The 19,620-nt window shown below is 64.1% G+C and overlaps 2 protein-coding genes across 3 annotated transcripts; both read left to right on the forward strand.

Moving 5' to 3' along the window:
• Nucleotides 1-4: 4 nt before the first annotated feature.
• Nucleotides 5-7,639, forward strand: LOC119104317 (titin). Its single transcript, XM_037228015.1, has 5 exons — nt 5-1,852; nt 1,886-2,179; nt 3,343-5,415; nt 5,458-7,016; nt 7,630-7,639. Exons 1-5 carry the CDS (start codon nt 5-7, stop codon nt 7,637-7,639), a joined length of 5,784 nt encoding a protein of 1,927 aa, XP_037083910.1.
• LOC119104443 (uncharacterized) lies at nt 7,530-18,817 on the forward strand. Of its 2 annotated transcripts, XM_037228138.1 has the most exons (5): nt 7,530-11,087; nt 11,970-11,996; nt 14,992-15,003; nt 16,388-16,466; nt 17,711-18,817. In XM_037228138.1, exons 1-5 carry the CDS (start codon nt 7,643-7,645, stop codon nt 17,844-17,846), a joined length of 3,699 nt encoding a protein of 1,232 aa, XP_037084033.1. In that variant the 5' UTR covers nt 7,530-7,642; the 3' UTR covers nt 17,847-18,817. The 2 variants fall into 2 exon arrangements, with proteins under 2 accessions (XP_037084033.1, XP_037084034.1); XM_037228139.1 differs by lacking the exon at nt 14,992-15,003.
• The last annotated feature ends 803 nt before the right edge of the window (nt 18,818-19,620 follow it).

Raw genomic sequence — 19,620 nt, forward strand, 5'->3', positions numbered from 1 at the left:
GTCCATGCACCTACGCTTCCCCGACTACACTGTCCAGGAGGAGAAGATGCCGGATGGGTCTGTACGTCGGATTGTACGTCGTGTGATCACCACAGAGGACTATGGTGCGCTACCAGAGGGAGGTCAGGTGGAGGAGGAGCGGCAGCCGGACGGCACGCTGCAGAAGGTGTGGAAGCAGGTGCTGACGCCTGGCCACCCAGACTACGACATTCCTGAAGATGAGGGCACTGAGATCCGTGAGGAGACGTTGCCAGACGGCAGTCTGGTGCGCAGGGTCAGTCGGAGGAGGGTGGTTCGGCCGGCGGTCGGTGCTGATGTTGACGTTCCGGAGGGAGCCGAGGTCAGCGAGGAAACCCTGCCTGACGGATCCGTGGTGAGACGCATCATCCGCAGGCGTGTCATCACCTCCGACATGCCCGATATCGAGGTACCAGAAGGTGCCGACGTGCAGGAGGAGACTTTGCCTGACGGCACGGTGGTGCGTAGAATCACTCGACGCCGAGTGGTGGTGTCCGAACAGCCAGATTTTGAGGTTCCGGAAGGCGCAGAAGTTTCTGAAGAAGTGCAGCCGGATGGTTCTGTTATCCGAAGAATTATCCGGCGGCGAATCGTCACCACATCTACCGAGGAGCCCGAAATAGACGTGCCTGAAGGCGCGGAAGTTTCTGAGGAAGTCCAACCGGATGGCTCCATTATCCGGAGAATCATCAGAAGGCGAATCGTAACCACCACCGCTGAAGAGCCCGAGTTTGAGTTTGAGGTGCCCGAGGGCGCCGAGGTGTCCGAGGAAGTCCAGCCCGATGGCTCTGTGATACGTAGGGTTATTCGTCGCCGCATGGTGACGTTGGATCCAGACCAGGAGCTGCCGGAAGGCGCAGAGGTGTCAGAGGAAACTCTGCCCGACGGAACGATTCGCCGCATTATTCGCCGCACGGTGGTGACGTCATCAATCCCGGAGGCGGATGTGCCGGAGGGCGCCGAGTTCTCGGAGGAGACCCTGCCCGACGGCACAGTGCGGCGCATTACGCGACGCCTTATCGAGGTACCGGCCGATGCCGAGGTAGAAGACCAGGAGACGCCCGAGGGACGCGTGCGGCGCGTCATCCACAGGCGCATCATCACCACTTCCGAAGCGCCGGAGATCATCGAGGGTCCGGAGGGCGCCGAAGTTGAGGAGGAGACACTTCCGGACGGCTCGGTACGACGCATCGTCCGCCGACGCGTGGTTACCACTGAGGCGGCGCCAGAGGACGTTCCCGAGAGCACGGAGGTGGTCACCGAGACTTTGCCGGACGGCACCGTCCAGAAGACGGTGCGACGCCGCATCGTACGGACAGTAGAGATGGCGCCCGAGACGTTGGAGCGGTACATCACGACGCATGAGGGCGAGCCCAGCGGCCAGTCCGAGCACACCTCGCCCGGGGGCACACGCCGGCTGATCCGCCGCGTGGTCCAGATGCCCACGATTGATCTGGGCACGCAAGTGGTGGAAGGCGAGCCGGTGCCTCATGCGTCCGCCGAAGCCGACCTGCCCGAGGGTGCCGAGGTGCACGAGGAGACCTTGCCGGACGGTACTATCCGTAGGATCATCCGGCGCCGGATCATCCGTAACGTGTCAGACATCGACCTGGACAACTTGCCCGAGGGCTGCACGGTCGAGGAGCAAACGCTACCCGACGGCTCCACCGTCAAGGTGGTGCGGCGGCGGACCGTGCGCACTGTGATGACCTCGGACGTCAGCAGTGTGCCCCAGGGCCTTGAGGTGGAGGAGCAGACACTGCCCGACGGTCGGTTGAAGCGTACAATCCGGCAGCCGTACGACGGCGTGGGCCCTGTGCCGGCCGGCGCCGAGGTGCTGGACGAACCAGACGCCGGCGCCGGCCAGACGCGCCGCTACCTCCAGTGGCAGGTGTTCGGCGACGACGTGCCTGAGTCGCTGCGCGGCCTCCTCGACTTGCCCGCTGTCGGCGGCGACGCCTGGCGGCTGGAACCCGGCGACGAGCTACGCTCCCCGTCCGACATTCCCGAGCACGTGGAGACGGAGGTGCTGCCGGACGGCACGGTCCGCCGCGTAGTGCGCCGCTCCACTGTGCTCACCACCCAGTTCCTGACTCCCGAGATAGGCCAGCTGGCGGCGGCCGAGCCCGAGCTGGAGGAAGTGGTGCAGCCGGACGGCAGTGTGCGCCGCGTGCTGCGCCGCACGCTCGTGCGTCAGGTGGCGCCGGCCACCGAGAGCTCGCCCACAGTGCGGACGGCCGACGCCGCAGGTACTTGGCGGCAGCAGCGTGCCCCGTTCAGCTTGCCTGACTGACTGAGCGGCGCTGACGCCTAGGTGCTCGGCGGTCCCGGTTGCTGAGGACTAACCAGTGACCGGTAGACGGACTGCGCGGTGCCAGCATTCGGAATGGGCTTGTCGCACGGCCGGCGCGCGTGTCACTCCGTTCTGGCACGCGCCACACTGGGTGTGGGCAGCCGGCGTCTGTTTCTCTCTCTCTCCACTAACCGGACCCGGCCTGTATAGGCTGGGACCTGCTTCGGCCCCACCCGGGGCGCGTCACCAGGCGAATGGCTTTCTCGCTTCTCGGTCTGTCGTCTGGAGTGACGGAGTTTCATCGCTGACCCACGGGCCTGTGGCGTCGACTGATCCCGACACTGCCCGCTCCAGCCAAGGCCGCGTTAATGGATCAGTGGCGAGGTAGCCATGTAGCTTTCGCCTGATGATCATGTGCGGCACGCACAGTGGTGGGCAGAAGCGATGAAGCTCCGTCCTCGGCGATAGCGACAGCAACGTGACAAACTGCATTGGCATGCGAACGGACGTGGAAGCCCTGGGGCGGTGGGCTGTTTTTCACAGGTGGCTGGTCGCCCTCTCACGCTAACGACGACCTCATTACAGAGCTCGCAGCGCTGTTCGTGTACAGTGGCGTGTGGTGTGAGTGAGAATATGGAGTGGATGGGATGAGTGACTCCTTAGTCCTTCTCCTTTATGCTGAATCCTCACTTTCCGCACAAACATGATGTGACATTATTTTCAGCTCCCATTTTAAATATTGACGCGTGTGCCGGGGGATATAGGCGATACGAATGAAGGTTCTGTAGAAGCGCACATGATTTGACTACCATGGTTAAACATCTAACCCGTATTTGTGTACTAACTTTATAGATATCGGGAGCCCGAGAGCGGTTCCTTATGATCCTACAATCCCCTACGCATGTCCTGTAACGGACTCTAGACACGTAACGACATCACAGACTGTTGTAACGACATCCGGTGCTGAAACGGCGTCGGAGACCCGTGTGTCACGCGACATCGACTATCGGACGGAAACGTGCTCCGTTCAGGAGACGGTCGAGAGCTATTCGGACCGGCGAAGCTTCTGGGAGGACGTCAGTCGGCGCTCGCAGGACGAGCCGAAGCCGCTCCGCCGCTCGTTTGAGGAGCCGAGGGAGGCGCGCCACCGCCGCAGCTCCGACAGCAAAGAGGACGATGACGCCGAGCCGCGCTCCAGTTCGTCGTCGGGGGGCGGCGACGACAGCGGCGGCGGCGGCGGAGGCCTCGTCAACGTCGCCTTCCTCGGTGAGCGAGAGGTCGACCGGATTGAGGAGAACCTGGCGCGCGCACCCAGCCCGTACGAGGTGCGCCGGGACGAGGACGAGGACGCGTCGGCTGCCGACGTGGCCACCAAGCGCCACATGTTCGAGCGGGAAATCGAGCGCGAGACGGAGGCGGCGCGGCGGCCGCTCTTACCGCGTCGCAGTGTGGAGAGGCCGGCAGCGGGCGAGGGGTCCGTGGAGCGGGGAGAGGAAGCCAGGGGTGAGGATGAGGAAGCCCAGGGTGCGGCCAGCGACATGGAGGAGGCTGCGCACGCCATCGTGGAGAAGCGCATGCGGACGGATATCGTGATCGAAGAGATGGGCCAGAGCTTGGAGACGCAGAGTCCAGAGAGGAAGCGTCTGTTGACGCCCGAGGAGGAGATGGCTCGACGTGAGGAAGCCGGCGGGGAAATTGCCGCCTCGCCCGAGGCAGAGCCGGTGGAAGAGGATGACGTCGAGCTGTACGAAGGCAAGGAGTTCTGCACGGAGGAGTATTCCGAGGCGGAATGTGCCGCAGAAGAGGAGGCTGAGCGCCAGCTGTTGGCTGGGCACATTGCGGAGGTGATGAGCGGCGATGCTCAGCGCCTGAGGGAGGCGGAGGAAGAAACCCGTTCCGAGACGCAGGCGAACATCCTGGACGAGTTTGAAACCAGATCGTTTGTATCCGACACGCAGAATGATATACTGGACGTGGTGGAGGAGGCGGCGGGCGATGTGGTGCCTTCCGACAACGAGTCCGAGCCCCGTGCCCCCGGTCTGGGTCCAAGAGACGCTCCCGACCACTCGCGCGAGCACAGCGTCTCAGAGACAGAGCACAAGTACATATGCGAGCATCTAGATCGCATCGACGACGTGGACGAAGCGGCTGAGGTAGAAGCGGCCACCAGCCCTTTGGCCGATGCCGATCTGCGGGGCGCGCACTTGGAGGCGCTAAGCAGCCCGCCGCTAGAGCCGTGCACGGACGAGCCCTCGTCCAGCGCTGACGATTCGTCGCGCCAGCTGGCCGAGGAGCCGGCGGCCGGCGAGCTGCCTGCCCGACCCGCGCTCGAGCTGCTGCAGCCGGCGGCGCCCGAGCTCGATTACGTGTCACCATCGGAGCCGACACAATCGCTGCCGCAAGCGTACCGGCTGCAGAACGACGCTCCGCCGCCGCTGACGACAGACACAGCTGACGAGCACGCGGTGCCGCTCACGCCCGAGGCGGTACCGCAAGAGCAGCGGCCGGCGGCGCCCACGCCGTTCGCTGCGTACAGCTACAAACCGCCGACGGAGCCGGAGCACCTCGAACACGAGTTGGAGCACTACGAGCCGACACCGACCGGTGTGGACGAGGACGGCGAGCGCCGGCGCGCGCCGGACGAGAGCGACGGCCGCTCTCTGGACATGACCGTGCGCGTGCGGCCGCTGGATGCGCTATCGCCGGAGCGGCCGGCGCTCCTGCTGGAGCCGTCGGCGCCCATGACCGGCGCGCTCGCCTCGCCGATTCACGTGTCGACCGAGGCGCTGGCGCAGCCGGTGTGGGAAACGGCGCTGGACCACGCTGAACTGCAGGACACTGAGGTGGCGCACGACATCCCGATCGGGCGGCAGACAGTGCTCGAGCGTGAGGAGGAGACCACCTCCAGTAGCGTCGGAGACTCGAGCGTGCGCGAGCGACCGCCCGACGAGGCGGAGTGGCACGCCAACGGCGTGGCGCCGCCGCCCGCCGCCATGAGGCCGTCCATGTCGTTCGAGGACGCCCAGCGGCTGGCTGTGGAGATCGTGACGGACATCAAGACGCGCATCACCGAGCACCCCGAGCTGTTGACGGGCGAGCAGATGGTGACGGGCACCACCACGGTGGTGGAGGCGCCGCGCTACGAGGCGGCCGGCGAGCCGGACGGCCGACTGCAGGACTCTGTGTCATCGGACCGCGCCACCACGGAGTCGTCCGAGCTATCGCGCCTCTCGGATAGCGTGCGCGATGAGCCGGAGCCGGAGCCGGAGCCGGAGCCGGAGCCGGAGCCCGAGGTGAGTCCAGCGGGCGAGGGCGCCGCCGCGCCTCCGCCCGCTGAAGAGCCGGAGGAGCGCACGACGTCCCCACTGCCGCGGCCGGCCGCCGGGTCGGTTTTCACCTCTGAGACACCGTCCAAAGTGGACGCGTATCTGCGCCAGTTGCCGGAGGAAGCCGGCGACGGCGACCAGCATCGCACATTGGTGCAGCAGGTGGCCGAGCGTAAGGCGGCACACCTGTCGCGGCCACGCCACATCAACCTCGAGAGTCTGGAGATCACCGACGAGGACTTGCGCGAGAGCGGCAACGACCTCTCGCCACTGGAGAGTCACATGGAGCGGCTGCGTCAGATGTCGGTGGTGGCGCTGGACGAGCGCGAGATACAGCTACTGCGCGAGGGCGATGCGGCCGAGCAGAGCTCGCCGTCCGAGCAGGCGTGCAAGGAGCCCATCTCGCGCTCCAGTGACGAGATCGAGGAGCGGTCCTCGCGCTCGGACGAGCCCTCTCGCTCGGAGCGCCTTCAGAGCGGCCAGATGCTCGAAGAACAGCCAGCAGCTCCGGAGCCGGGCTGGGACGTGTGTCGCGTGACGGAGCGGGTCTCCGCAGCGGGTGCCGTCACGGAGCAACGCGAGCGCATAGTGAGCAGCGACGACTTCCAGCAGGGCGTGTCAGGCGAGAGGACCATCTTCACCACCACCGTGGTACGGCAGGGTAAGACAGAGGCCGTGGACAGTGACGTGCCGGGCATGCAACAGCAGCAGTACGTGGAGCAGGTGGAGATCGAGACGCAGACCGACAGGAGGCGTTCTCATGAAGCGACAGACTCTGATGCTGAAACCAAGCCTGTTGGCGAGGGCACAGAGGAAGGGCTGGCTGCTGTCGGTCGTGGACTGCAGTCTGAGGATTCCCTTGAGGCCGCCCACAGGACATCGGCGGAAGTGTCGGAAAGTATCAAATCGTCGTCGCGCTCGATGGTGTCTGAGTTCACTTCGGTTAAGTCTGTCGAAGAGAAGTCTGAGGCACATTCCCGCTCGTCGGAGGAGGCGTCAGACATTCTGATCAGGTCATCCGGCGAGACGTTCGAGGCCGTCGAGAAAGGAGCGGTTGAGTCGGCCGAGAAGGTGCGCACCTCGCTGACGCGGTCGTCGGAGGAGAGCTTCACCAAATCGACGGATGAGCGGTCCGAGCTGCAGAGTCGCTCGTCGGGCGAGGTGTCCGAGGCCATCACGCGCTCGACCGAGGAGACCTTCGAGGCGGCCGTCAAGGCGACGGACGAGGCCACCGAGAAACTCATCCGGACGGCCGGCCTGCTGTCGCGAGAGTCGCGGCTCGCCGAGCACAAGTCAGAGACGTGCACACGCTCCTCCGATGAAACGTCTGAGGCCATCTCCAGGTCGACCGAGGAGACCTGCGACGGCTCGCTGAAGACGTCGGGGAAGTCCGAGAGAGTTCTCAAAACATCCGCTGACGTGTCGGAGGCTTTCGCAAGATCTTTGGAGGAGATATCAGAGACATTGGACAGATCCACAGAGGAAACATTTGACGTTTCTGTCGGCTCGTCCGATAGCAAATTGGAGAAGGTGTTCAAAAAGACTGCCGAAGTATCTGAAGTGACCACACGATCGCGTGGGGAAAAATTCGAAACACTGAGCAGGTCCACCCAAGAATCGGTGGTCGAATCATCCGATGCCAGGTCCCAGAGCATGACAGCGAAATCTGCTGAGTTTTCCGAAGTCACGGCCAAGTCGGAGGAGGAAGCCCGCCAGGCTCCGAGTACGTCATCTGAAGAGACGGCCGACGCCGGTGTCCGCCTCGGCGCCGACTCCGCCGACGGCCCGGCTGGCGTCGCGGCGCGCGGCGTGTGCGCCGAGCACAGCATGTCCCGCTCGTCCGAGTCGCGCACCGAGTCGTCTCTGGTCTCCAGCTACGAGTCGGTGGCGACAGTGCTGCCGCGCGAACGATCGCCGTCCCCTGCGGCGGCGCCCGCCGCTGGGCAGCGCAGCTTCGAGGAGGAGCCCACGCCGCGGGCAGGCGCTTACCAGTCGGGCGTAGGTGATGCGGCAGCGGTCAGCGACCCGCGCTGACAGCGAGATACGCCGCTCCACAGCCGACGTGGAGTCGACGAGCTCCGGCGAGGGCCGCGGCTATCAGACGGCCGCCGAGGTGTTCTCAGACAGCAGCCGCACGGCGTCGCGGCCGACCAGCTGCGAGGCCGAGCTGCTGGGCGCGCTGACCGGCACGCCGTCCGAGTACGAGACGGCCCAGTCGGCCGCCACCACCGGCTCGCTCGAGTACTACACGGCCAAGACGTCGCTCAGCTCGCACGGCTCGATGCGTTCAATGGATTCATCGGAGAGCAGCGGCCACCTGGCCAGCGTCGAGGCGAGCGAGCCGTCCGAGACCCTGATGACGTCGGCCGTCGAGCTGGACCGCGAGGCCACGCCCACCGGCCAGCTGGCCGAGGAGGAGGCTAAGCCGGAGCCCATCCCTGAACAGGACGAGTCGAGTGATGAGTCGACGCCTGATGAGCCGGACGAGCCGGACGAGCCGCGCGCCGAGGCTGACCAGGTGGAGGGCGACGACCTGTTCGTTGAGCCCAACATGAAGCGCTCGGCCGAGATGGTGTTCAGCCAGGCAGGCGAGGCGCCGCCGGGCGTGATCGAAGGCCGCGTTCTCGGCGACAAGGAGCGGTATAACGAGCACGCCGTGTCGCCCGAGCCGGACACGACCGGCCGCGGTGGCGGTGGCGGCGACGACGACGCCGAGCCCACCAAGCTGATGGAGGAGTCGCTCGACAGCGCGTCCGAGACGAGCCGCCTGCTCGCCGAGCAGCCGTCGGCCACCGAGTCGCAGCGTGTGACACGCGAGAACTGGCGCACCGAGTCCGAGCGCATGGACACGTCGAGCGCTTCGGAGCAGCTGAGCACGATGACGGGCTCGCAGATGTCTGAGAGCTGTCTGTCCGAGACGCTGCACCTGGAGGAGACGCTCCTGGCCGGCGCTCCGCCTCTGCACGAGCGCCTGCTGGAGCTGGACGACACCGGCTCACAGCTGTCCGAGAGTGACGCTGAGGAGCCGGCGGACGCGGCGCGGGCGGCGGCTGCGGTGGCGCCCGCCACCTGCCGCGTGCTGCGCCGCGCCCTCTCGGAGTCGGCGACGAGCAGCGCCGCTGGCGAACGACTGCGTGCGCAGCTGCTGCAGAAGGGCCTGTCAGAGGAGCGCGCCGAGTGGGAGATTCAGCAGATTATGACGCAGCCGTCCGACCCGAGCCTGGCGCCGGCGCTGGAACGGCCGGACAGTCCGGAGCCGATGGCCGACTACCCGGCCAGCCGGCTGTCGTTGGAGACGCCCGTCACGCCCGTCACGCCTGTCACGCCCGTCACGCCCGACCTCTCGGCCGCCAGCCCGCAGCCGGCCGCGCCCACCATCTCGATCACGGAGCCGGCCGACGGCGGGGTCGAGCCGCGGCCGGCGCCCGGCTCGCCGCCGTCCGACAAGTCGCCAGCCTCGTCCGACCGCTCGTCGTCGTCCGAGGAGGGCCGCGAGTACGTGTTCGACGACCCCGAGTACGCGCAGCCGGCGCGGCTGCACGAGACTATCCCGGAGGAAGAGGAGAGCGAGAGCAACGGCGAGGCCGCCTCGGCACGCCAGCCGTCGCCCGACGAGTTCATCCTGGTGGAGGGGGGCGGCCGGCTGGAGTCGATCGTGTCGCCGCCGCCGACCGTGACGCCGCTGTCGCGCGTGCGCTACTACCCCGAAGAGGTGCAGAAGATCACCGATGACACCCTCTCGCCGTCAGCCGACATCGACGTCAGTGAGCAGACGCGCTGGGCCGAGCGGCAATTCGACGCTGGCGCCGCCGCCACCGGCGGCGGCGGCAGCCAGCCGCGCGACGATCTGTTCGCCAAACAGCTGGAGGATATCATCGAGGAGGAGCGCGAGGAGGCGCTCAGCAATCGCGACCTGGAGCGGCTTAAGGAGTCGCTGAGCTCGACGCCGGAGCTGGAATTGGCGGCGCGCGGGCGGCTGGTGTCGCGCAGCGGCGAGAGTGATGACGTCTCGCTCAGCTCGCTGCAGGAATTCGAGCGGCTCGAGTTGCTGATGGCGCAGCGCGGCTCACAGGACTCGCTCGGCTCGCTCAATAACAACAACAGCGGCGGGCCGCGGCGCAATGGGTCTTCGGGTGCCGCCAGCGTCCAGGGCGACGACGTGTCGGTGGCGTCGCTGCAGGAGTTCGAGGGGCTGGAGCGCCAGTGCCAGCTGGCGGAGCAGATCGAGACACGCGCCGAGCAGGCAGCGCGACTGCTGGCGCAGATTGAGGAGGGCCACGAGAGCCAGATGTCTGAGAGCGACAGCTGCGAGACGGTGTCGCAGGCGTCCGAGCGGCCGCCGCACGGCGATGAGCAGCTGTTCGAGATCGACCAGATCATCCGCGAGGCGCAGGGCAACGTGGAACGGCTGCATGCCGACGATGAGCTCCTGTCCGACAGCCTGCGCCTCGAAGACATAGTCGACATGACAGAGTCAAGCCTGGTAACGGACACGCCGCCAGGCGAACCGGAGGATGACTCGCTGCAGGGCGAGCCGCCACCGGCCGTCGACTCACCGCAGCGCCGCCGCCTGCTGCGCGAGGCGGGCCGGGCCGGCAGCACCGACTCGCTCGAGCCGCGGCCGCCGCGGCCCGGCGCCATCTCGGCTGACTCAATCGAGGAGACGCAGAAGACGGACTCTGCGAGACAGGGGCGTCAGGCGACGGACTCGACTGAACAGGGGCTTCAGATGACCGACTCATTGGAGCGTGAGATTGCTGACTCGACCGAGCAGGAGCGTCAGATGACGGCCTCGATCGAGCAGGAGCAGCGTATGACCGACTCGATCGAACAGGAGCGTCAGATGACCGACTCGATCGAGCAGGAGCGTCAAATGACCGACTCAATCGAGCAAGAGCGTCAGATGACTGACTCGCTGGAGCTGGCGCGCGAGTCGCTGGAGCCAGCCGGCGCGGCGGCGGCCGACTCCCACAGCGGCTCCGCTCCGGCGCGTGACGCTCTGCTCTGCTCGTTCGACTCGGTCTCCAGCTCGCAGGCCACGCACGCCACCTACCAGTACGAGTCGGACTCGCTCATGTCGTCCAGCCTGGCGTCCACCCTGTCGGCGACCCTGGCCGGCTCCTCCGAGACTCTCGGGCCGGAGGAGGAGGCCGAGCCTGGCGGCGCGACGGCCGCCTGGCAGCCGCGCGAGGCGGCCGCCGACGACGTGACGGACGCCGCCGACAGCATGCACGCGCGGCGCGCGGTGCGGCGCCGCGTGCTGCTGGAGACGGCCGGCGACGAGGCGGACGTGGCCGAGTCGCGGCAGACGGTGACGCTGACGCAGACCGGACGACAGCCACCAGGTGGCGGGACGGTCCTCTCCCCCGCTGCCTCGCGGCCGCAGCCCGCGCCGCGCACCACTCGCCGCGACAGGCCGGACGGGAGCGGGGGCACGCGCTGTGGGACAGGTATAGGGCCGACCGAAAGGCGTCTCAGTGTTGTCTATCACCAGCCTGCACCGTTATCGCTTGGTTGCCGCTAGGCCCTGAGTTCTCGAGTCGCTTTAGGTGTGGTGTGCGCGGGTGGAGCCGCCGGCCGTACCGCTCCCCCCTGCTCGTGACATACGGTCAGAGGCGGCGGCTCGTTGCCGCCGGCCTGCCCCCTGCTGGGGCGCTCGCTCCAGCTCGCCTGCTCCGCCCGGAGCTTTAGGTCGGCGTACTGTTCACGTAGTGCCAAGTTTCGGTTCTGTTCTGCACTGGAACGCTGCATTTCGTCCGACCAGCGGTTTCCAAACCCGGTTCGGGACTCGCGGAAACGGCTAACCTCAGGCCTTTCAAAGCCGCCAGTTTGGGAACCGCTGAAAGCGGCCTTGTATTGTTTTCGCAACCAGAAGTTCTCTATGCAAGGCATGAGTGAAATTCGATCGGCATCTGATTTAGTCGCCGATTGCATGCGAAACTTTCGATCTTTTATTGTCGGTGCCTTGGCGCCACTCCCGTAGCCCAATGCTTGGGCTGTGATTGATGTTCGTCCATCTCTGCTGGCTCAATGTTACATGTTACTTTTGAACTAGACCCCGAGTGATTTTCATGCAATGTTCGACGCGCTATTCCACGTTGCGTTCGGACGCAATGTGGCCCATGCCGGAGCTGCGCCGGGTCCGACCTTCACCTAGCACTCCCATCCCCATTTTATACTAACAGCTGGATGTCTAATACTAAGGCGTGAGGTTTGTTTTTAGTTGCTTGCTGCTAGGACACCAATTGTAGACCCCATCGTGGGCGGTCCCGAAATTGCACGCACCGCTAATCCACTAACCGGCGTTTTTCTTTTCTTTCTGCTTCTTTTAGCGGAGGCACAGCAGGGGTCAGAGCGAGGTGAGAAAGAGGGAGACAGAGAGGGCAGAGAGAGCACAGGAGAGAGACGCGGGCAGAGCACGGCGGGCTGCCGGCGTCGTCACGTGACCAGGCTGGCGCGCGTCAGCTGCCGCTCCTACGTCACGTCCAGATCCTCCCGGTGACAGAGCCCCTGCCGAGCCTGGCGCGCGGCGCGGCTCCAGAGGGTCCAGCCCCCCGGGTGGTGGCGGCCCAGGTATGCCAGGTCGCGCGCACACGGTCACACAGACGCGTCGCGGCACACAGCAAGGCCCCTCACGGTATGGCCGCCTGCCATGCATTCTAGTAGTCACGGATTGCCTAACGGTAGATTAAGTGAACAGCTCTATGAACCACCCTGGTCGCTGATAAGGCTCAGCTGTTATCAGTGTCCGCGATTTCATACCGACGACAGAATGGTCGGGTTGGACCTTTACATTACAAAAAGTGCAGCGCGTGCTCCACATATGCGGCCGTTCGCAAGTCTTGAGCTCTTGCAGCCTTTTATTAGTATCTGGTCCGGCGCCATGACGTACGACGCGGTAGACTTTGGCATTGCAGTAGCTATGCCAGGCCACCCGAGTGTGAAGCCTGTTCTTGCTCGATAAGTACAGTTTCCCTCACAGTCACAGTTACAGTCACAGTCGTGTTTTACGCCCAAATCTGACTGCCTTTACCAAATCACTCCATGCGGTATGTGCGCCGATGCAGCTGTTCCCATAGTATTTAGGTCGTACCTGGAGCAATTTAGCACCATGCTCATGCGGCGATCCATGACAATACTAGTGTGAAGGGGTTCACCTTCTGACAACTGCGTTCCAACATGCTAAATGTGGACCTGTCGAGGATCAGAACATCCACTGCAGGCTTCAGACAGACACTCTATTTGGCTCCCTTCCGGCGGAAGAAGGGCGCATTTCGCGACATTGGACACATTTCCGCGACGCAGCACATAACACCGACGATTCGCGCTGGACGTCGGCCACGCGGAGCGGCGGACGCACCCCCCACTCGCTGCCGCGGCCGAGCCGGGCCGCTCACTGCGGTCGCGGCCGCGCCGTCAGCCGTAGCTTGCCGCGTCCGGGCGCGTACCGATAGTGGCCGGGCCGGCTCGATAGTGGCCTGGCGCTGAGGCCTTATGCCGTCCTCCGCGCCGCGTGCCGTAGCCGTGGGCTCCGGTCAGACGCGCTTCTGCAGACCCACGTATCATTTCACTGCGGATAGTCTCACAGTCATCGTCATAATGTTCCATCGCGATATACATCCCACGCACACTGCGCTACAGGGCGGTTTGCTTAGTACCGCCATAACTTTAGCGCTACTGGCGCGCAGCACTGTAATACGCCCGCTGGCCCCGCCCTGCCCTGTCCTCCCTCGCCCGTGACGACCAATGGAGGTGAGCGCTGGTCACGTGACGACCGACGCAGCCCCGTCAGCTGATTGCGCCGCTGCCGCCGCCGCCGCCGCCAGCCGTGTATCGATCTGGCCTCCCGGCAACGGCCGGCTGTGATAATTTATTATATCACGTGACACGATCAACCATCGAATGCGTCCGCTGTTGGGCCTTGCCCCGGGCCGTAACCAGCATGCACGCTGCCGTTTGCACTGTGTTATCAGCCGTTGGTGCATGCGTATACGTCGCGTTTTCTTCACGAGGAGTTTTGCTGCACTGGCGGCAGAACGCCGCGCAAGTTGTACCTAGCGGACCAGCTGAGCGCGGTTTGAACCTTGGCGGGGTGCCGGACAGCGTCGTTCGTAGTCGGGGACGGGGTTATGATGTCCACCCAGCCGGACGACGGAGGTCGGGCGGGCGTCGGTAGATGGCGCGCCGCAGCCGGCGGCGGCGGTGTCGTCTGCGCCGCTCTGCCGGCCGGGCCTCTCACGCCGCCGGCTCGGTGTGCTCCGGGCGGGCCACAGGCGGGTGGTGGGCCGGTGACCTGGACCGCCGGCGGACCGACGCTCGCTCGCTCAGAGGGCCAGCGATGCCGTCAGCTGGCCGCGGTCGGGGAGACGGTGGGGATTAGCCGAACTTGAGCCACTTCCCGGCCCCCGCCGCCCGCCGCCCTCCCCGGAGAGTTGAGTCTTGTGCGCATGCGTGGGACCACGGGTCTTCGGTTTGGAGGCGCACAAGCCTGGGAATCTACACTTGGACAAATGGGTCGAGTCTTTTCGGGATCTGAAATTTGTAGCAAATCCCAGCCACGCGCCCAGTGTGCCTTGCGCCCAATGGTAAACCTTGGTTATCAGAGAACTCCCTGCGAGAATCGGGGATATCCATCGAGATCTCCTTTGGGGATGGGCTCCGGAGGCGGAGAACCCGGTCGGCGCACTGATTGCTGCTACAGGCGGCGCACAGTGCGCCATAAGGGCAGCTGACCGCATGGCCACTGGGTGGGCGCGGGTGGCGGCCGCTGGCCGGTACCCGGTCCCCCGCCGTGCGGCTGGTATCGTCGTTTCTCACACGGCGACCATAGACCTCTGCCAGGGGATTTGAGAATACAGCTGTCAAGAGTAGAGAGTGTCCAGACTAGGCCTCAAGAGAGCTGAGATGGGCAGCAACTTTGTGTCGTTCGCGACGAATGGCGTCACATTTGGCTCCTACCGCGGATGACACGATCGCCCACCCTTTCCGGTTCCTCGCTGCTGTGTCTGACCTGACCTGGTGCCTGCCCAGATGTGACCCAGCATGTGACCTCGGCCCAGCCCCTGACCTCGGTGCTGTGGCTGGGACGCTCGTGCTCGGATGATTGGCACCCTGTGCTGTGTCGCCTGTCCGTGCGCTGCCGGCCGGTACGCCGCTCCGCGGTCCGCCGGCACCGGCGCTCCACCGTATCGCCGGACCGCCGCCCTGGGGTGACCTGACCTGACCTGGCCGGGCCGGCCCGCCCCACCCCGCTGAGCTCCGTTCCGCCCGCCGCCGCTGCTCTGTCCCACCCGGCTCCACTCCCCGTCCGCATGCTTTAGCGGCGGCATTTCAACTGATGCTCTCTCCCGACAGGTGTCGCCACAGGTCTGACTCTGGTGGCTGTCCTGCGTGCATGCCTGCTGGCAGTGTTAGCCGCCGGTCTAGCATTTGTGCTAAGCAATGCTGCGTTGCATGATACATTTCCAGTGGCGAGCGCCGACGGTAAAGCGGTCACCGCGTTTTCTGTTTCCCAGGGCTCTGGTGTCTGGACGTGTTTGGTAGCGTAGGGGAGCCGGGTGGGGGTGATGGTGGTGGCGGGATGTGGACGGTGCCAGGGGAACACCTCGAACCTGTATGTCTCCCGGCCAGCGTGCGGCGACAGTGTTTGGTCTCGTGTTTCAGTCCGCCGGCCTGCCGCGCCGCCTGCCGGCCGGGCACCGCTCCCCTCCAGAATCCCGCGCCCCGTGCCGGCCCGGCCGACTGCCGCCGATACTGGGCCGTATCGGCCGGCGTGTCGGCCCCGCCCCCCACCCCCCTCTCGGCTGCGGCCGCCGCGGCCCGTCAGCTACGCGCGCCGCTCTGTTTCGCCGCCACACCGCCAGGTGGCAGGCCGGCCGCCGCTTGGCGGCTGGCCGGCCGCCGCGGTCAGTAGGGAGATGTGCCGTGGCGCAGGCCAGCCTGGTCCGACGGACCGGGCTCGGCCCGGGCTCTATCTCTCTCTGTCTGTCTGTCTCCCCCCCCCCTCCCCTCTGCCGCGGTCCGGCCACGGCTCGGGCGCCCCCCCCCCGCGCCGACGGCGGCGGGCTGGCCGCTTCCTCAGGCCCTTTTCCTCGTGTGATCGGGATCGTAGACGTGTGACGTGGACGTGTGAGGCGTGGGTGCGTGTGATGAGCCGGGGGCGTGTCGGTGGGGTGACGCGTGATGGCGTGTGGGACGAGCTCCGACGCATGCCGCATGCAGCGCTGCTGGCGCTCACTCACAAACTCTTCCGCTTGGCTGCGAGTGGTAACTCTGCCGGCGCGTCGCCGTGGCAGCGCCACGGGTACCAGCCGGCCGCCGCCAGTCCCGTCGTGTCGTGCCGGCCGTGTCTCGGAGCACCGGCCCGCCTCTCGTGGCGTCGAGCCGCAGCACACTGGCTCGGCTCTGACGCCTTTGAACGCCTGCCTGCTGTACAAACGCCGCCGGCAGAGTCCGGTCCGAGCACGGCGTGCCTGGCGGCGCTGTAATGCATGGAACGTTGGCACTACGAATTGGTAGCGTTTGTGTCATGCTCTCACTGCTGTCATTCTTGCCACGTTTGTTTCTGAGAAGAACGCTATGTTCATTGACAAGTGTTATTCGGCGTCACGCTTCATTTTTGCATCTAAGTTGTTCTCATTGCACGCTCTCCTTGGAGGCTTCCGTGAGTCGCGAACTATGACTCCGTCTGTGCCGAACGTTGTGACACGCCACGACTGTGTATCAAGTGGCGCTGGTGCTATGTTCACAGGCGTCCAATCGTCGGAGTCACCACAAATGTTTTCAGAGTATGTAGAGGGAGTCTCAGGCCATGGACCAACACTCAGAAGGTGAGCATCCTCCGACCGCAGTGCTCCTCCTCTTCATCCGTCGTCCTGCTCCACCTCCTCAGTCTTCCTCCCGCTTCTGAGTCCTTCTTTCGCGTCTCAGTCCTGCTCCTCAGTCTCGGCCCTCCCTCCGGCTGCATTCGTCTGGTCCTTGTTTTCGTCGCAATCCAAGAACAGGTGCTGCTGGCTGTGCCGGGATCTTAAATATGAACAAAAAAGCCCGTCAGTAGCGTTGTGTTCAAAACATCTGAACAGATGTGCAAAACGATGTGTGGTATAAATGTGCCAAAAGATATGTAGTGTGCTCGTAATTATATTTAGTTTATATGTTACGTCACTTCACTCATATATAATGTTCCATGTTTCATGGATGGCTGCGATTAATGCTGTGAAAACACTTCCCTTATTGATGTTTCGTTTGTTCGATGGTTCTGATCAGTATTGTGAAAACAGCGTTCTGTGGTGCCTGTGATAAGTATGGTGAAGAATACCATTGGGGATATTCTTTGATGCCATTTACTCATGATGCGTGAGGCAAGGAATGGGAAAAATATGTAAACAGTTGCTGTCGAATCTGCGCGCGCCCTCGTCAGAATATGTAGACAGTGGCTGTCAAATCTGCGCGCGCCCTCGTCAAAATATGTAAACAGTGGCTGTCGAATCTGCGCGCGCCCTCGTCAGAACCTGAGTAGGGAACCACGAGAAACGCAGCAATGGTGACCCTTCTACATGTTATTGGAATGGGCAGATGTTGCACGCGACTCGCTATCAATGCCAAGCCACAACGGCTCTTACAATAGCGCACACCGGATATGTAGCCTCCGGTTAATATTTTAGCGCTCTCTTTACCTTACATTTCACGACCAAAGGACTATTCGATGTTTTCATTTGAAATGATGTTCAGAATCGCACTTTATGGAATTAAATTCAGAGAACGCTTAAATGGTTTTAAATGTGAAAAAGAAGCGTGGCCGTGCGCCTGTCCGTCCGCTAGTCCCCTACACCGACCGAAGCCGGTTGTGGCCTTGCGCCTGTCTGTCCGTGTCGGTCCCCGAATGGCCGTGCGCCTGTCTGTCCCGTGTCCGTGTCCGAGTGGCCGTGCGCCTGTCTTCCGTGTCCGTATCCGAGAGACCGCGCGTCTGTCTGTCTGTGTCCGTGTCCAAGTGGCCGTGCGCTTGTCTGCCTGCGCCACCTTTGTCCGTGCCAGGGCGGCAGCTAACACAGGCCTGGCCTCTCCGTTCCGGCAGAATGGTCCGCACCGAGACCCGCACGATGACGACGTTCGATGACGAGGGCCGACCGGTGACGCGCACGGTGACGGAGCGCATCACCACCGAGGCTGACGGCACCGAGAGTCGCCAGCTGGTGGAGACCGAGGACTAAGCGGCAGCCGAGCGCCCTGGCCGGCGCCGACGGGCGCGCTAGGCGGGCGGCGGCTCGCCATCAGCACTGGTGCGCGCTGGACAGACTGCCACCGGCGAACCGAGATGTGTCCACGGAGAGGATGGACTTGTGCTGTTTGTTACACTCACGCCGTGTTTCCTTCTGTTTATGAGAAACGGCTACTGCTGTGGGGCGGGGCGCGACGCCGGTCGCGCGCAACAGGGACCGGCCACCCGTCGCCTGGCCAGCAAATTGCCCCTTGCTGGCTGGGAGGCGGCGTCGGCCCTGGCGGACGGCGGCGGCCCCGGCCCGGGCTTTGCTTGGGTACAGGGCTTATAGGCGACCCACTGAGCACCGGCTTCAGTTGGAGATCAAAAACACTACCGTTTGGTTTGTCTATCGAAAGTGACGTTTTGTCTGAATGCTACATTGTCTAGTCAAAGGTAGCCCACTGAATGGTTGATGAAACTGTGCGGAAAATCGTTTTCTTTGTGATTTTTCATGAAGGGTCGTGTTTTTGAACGGTGGTGGTCATTGGAAGGACGCTAAATCTGTAACGTGAACGCTATGTGCTAAGAAGGGCCACTTTGGCGTGCACTGGTCATGCAAGCTGCTTTGGGCTTTGAGTATCCGTGTGTCTGTTGTTATATTGCACGCGGGCGCGCGCGCGACGCCGGGCGGGCGTGGCCTCTCTCCAATCTCGGCGCCGCCCCTGCGGCAGGTCCGGCCCGCTCGGCACGCTGTAGATAATGTACCGGCGCGGGCGTGTGTGTGCGCATGCGCGACTGCGTGTGCTATTTGGCTTCAAATACTAGTGTGCGTCCCGTATTCGCGGCAGCTTGTCAAGGCAGGTCAGGGGTGGCCGGCGGGCCTCACAGGGCCTCGGGACCGGCCGGCCACCCCTTCGCCGCTGGGGACGCCGACCTCCGCGGTGCGTGCGACATATGCCAATAAAATAAATAAAAAATAAACGCGGTGTTTAGTAGTCGGCGGTCGAGCGAGGCATGGGACGAGGCGCGGCCTAAAGGGAACCGAGGACAGACAGCGGATTTCGCAGGACTTACGGACCCGCGCAGAGACTGTTCGGGCGGCTGGGCCGGCGGCGCGGTCCCGAGCCGGGCGCGCGGCGTCGCTGCTGGAGTCACGGCGTCGAACGTGAGCACGGAGCGGCGGCCGTTTCGAGCGGATTAGGTACATTGTGAAATCAGCCCAGCTGCGACTCTGTTGTGGTGTTGAACGCTGTGATGATCGCCTCGGCTGCACTGTCGCTGTCCGCCCCGGCAACACAGTGACGTCATGACCACGCTGGCGACACTGTGACGTCACGAACGCGCTGGCGATGCAGTGACGTCACGACCGCGCTGACGATCGAGTGACGCCACGACCGCGAAAGAAAGCATGCCGCACTTGATCAGGAATCATGAGTACGCTGGGCATTCATGGGTGAAAAGCAGACATCGGATGAGGAAGAATCATTTATTTTCAAAACGAAGCTAGAGCCAAGTGACCAAGAACGAAGCTATATCACGTGAGCTTGCGCTCGCCGCTGTTCAATATGGAGGCTTTCCTCATGTAACCGCACTAGACGGCGAACAAGCCGAAGGCCGCGCTGGTACGTCCGTCATGACGATCTCGCAACATCGGGAGGGCATCCACCCTTACCCGCGTCACAGTGTCGTCTGTTCACTCCCTTAGAACTTCTGGGCATCTTGGAATGTCCGGAGAGTCCACGTCAGCGACACTCGTGGCCCACGCAGCAGGTGCTCTTATACAC

This window comes from Pollicipes pollicipes, unplaced genomic scaffold (assembly GCF_011947565.3).
Source record: "Pollicipes pollicipes isolate AB1234 unplaced genomic scaffold, Ppol_2.1 Scaffold_6052;HRSCAF=7182_pilon_pilon_pilon, whole genome shotgun sequence".
In the NCBI taxonomy this organism is placed as follows: Eukaryota; Metazoa; Arthropoda; class Thecostraca; order Pollicipedomorpha; family Pollicipedidae; genus Pollicipes; species Pollicipes pollicipes.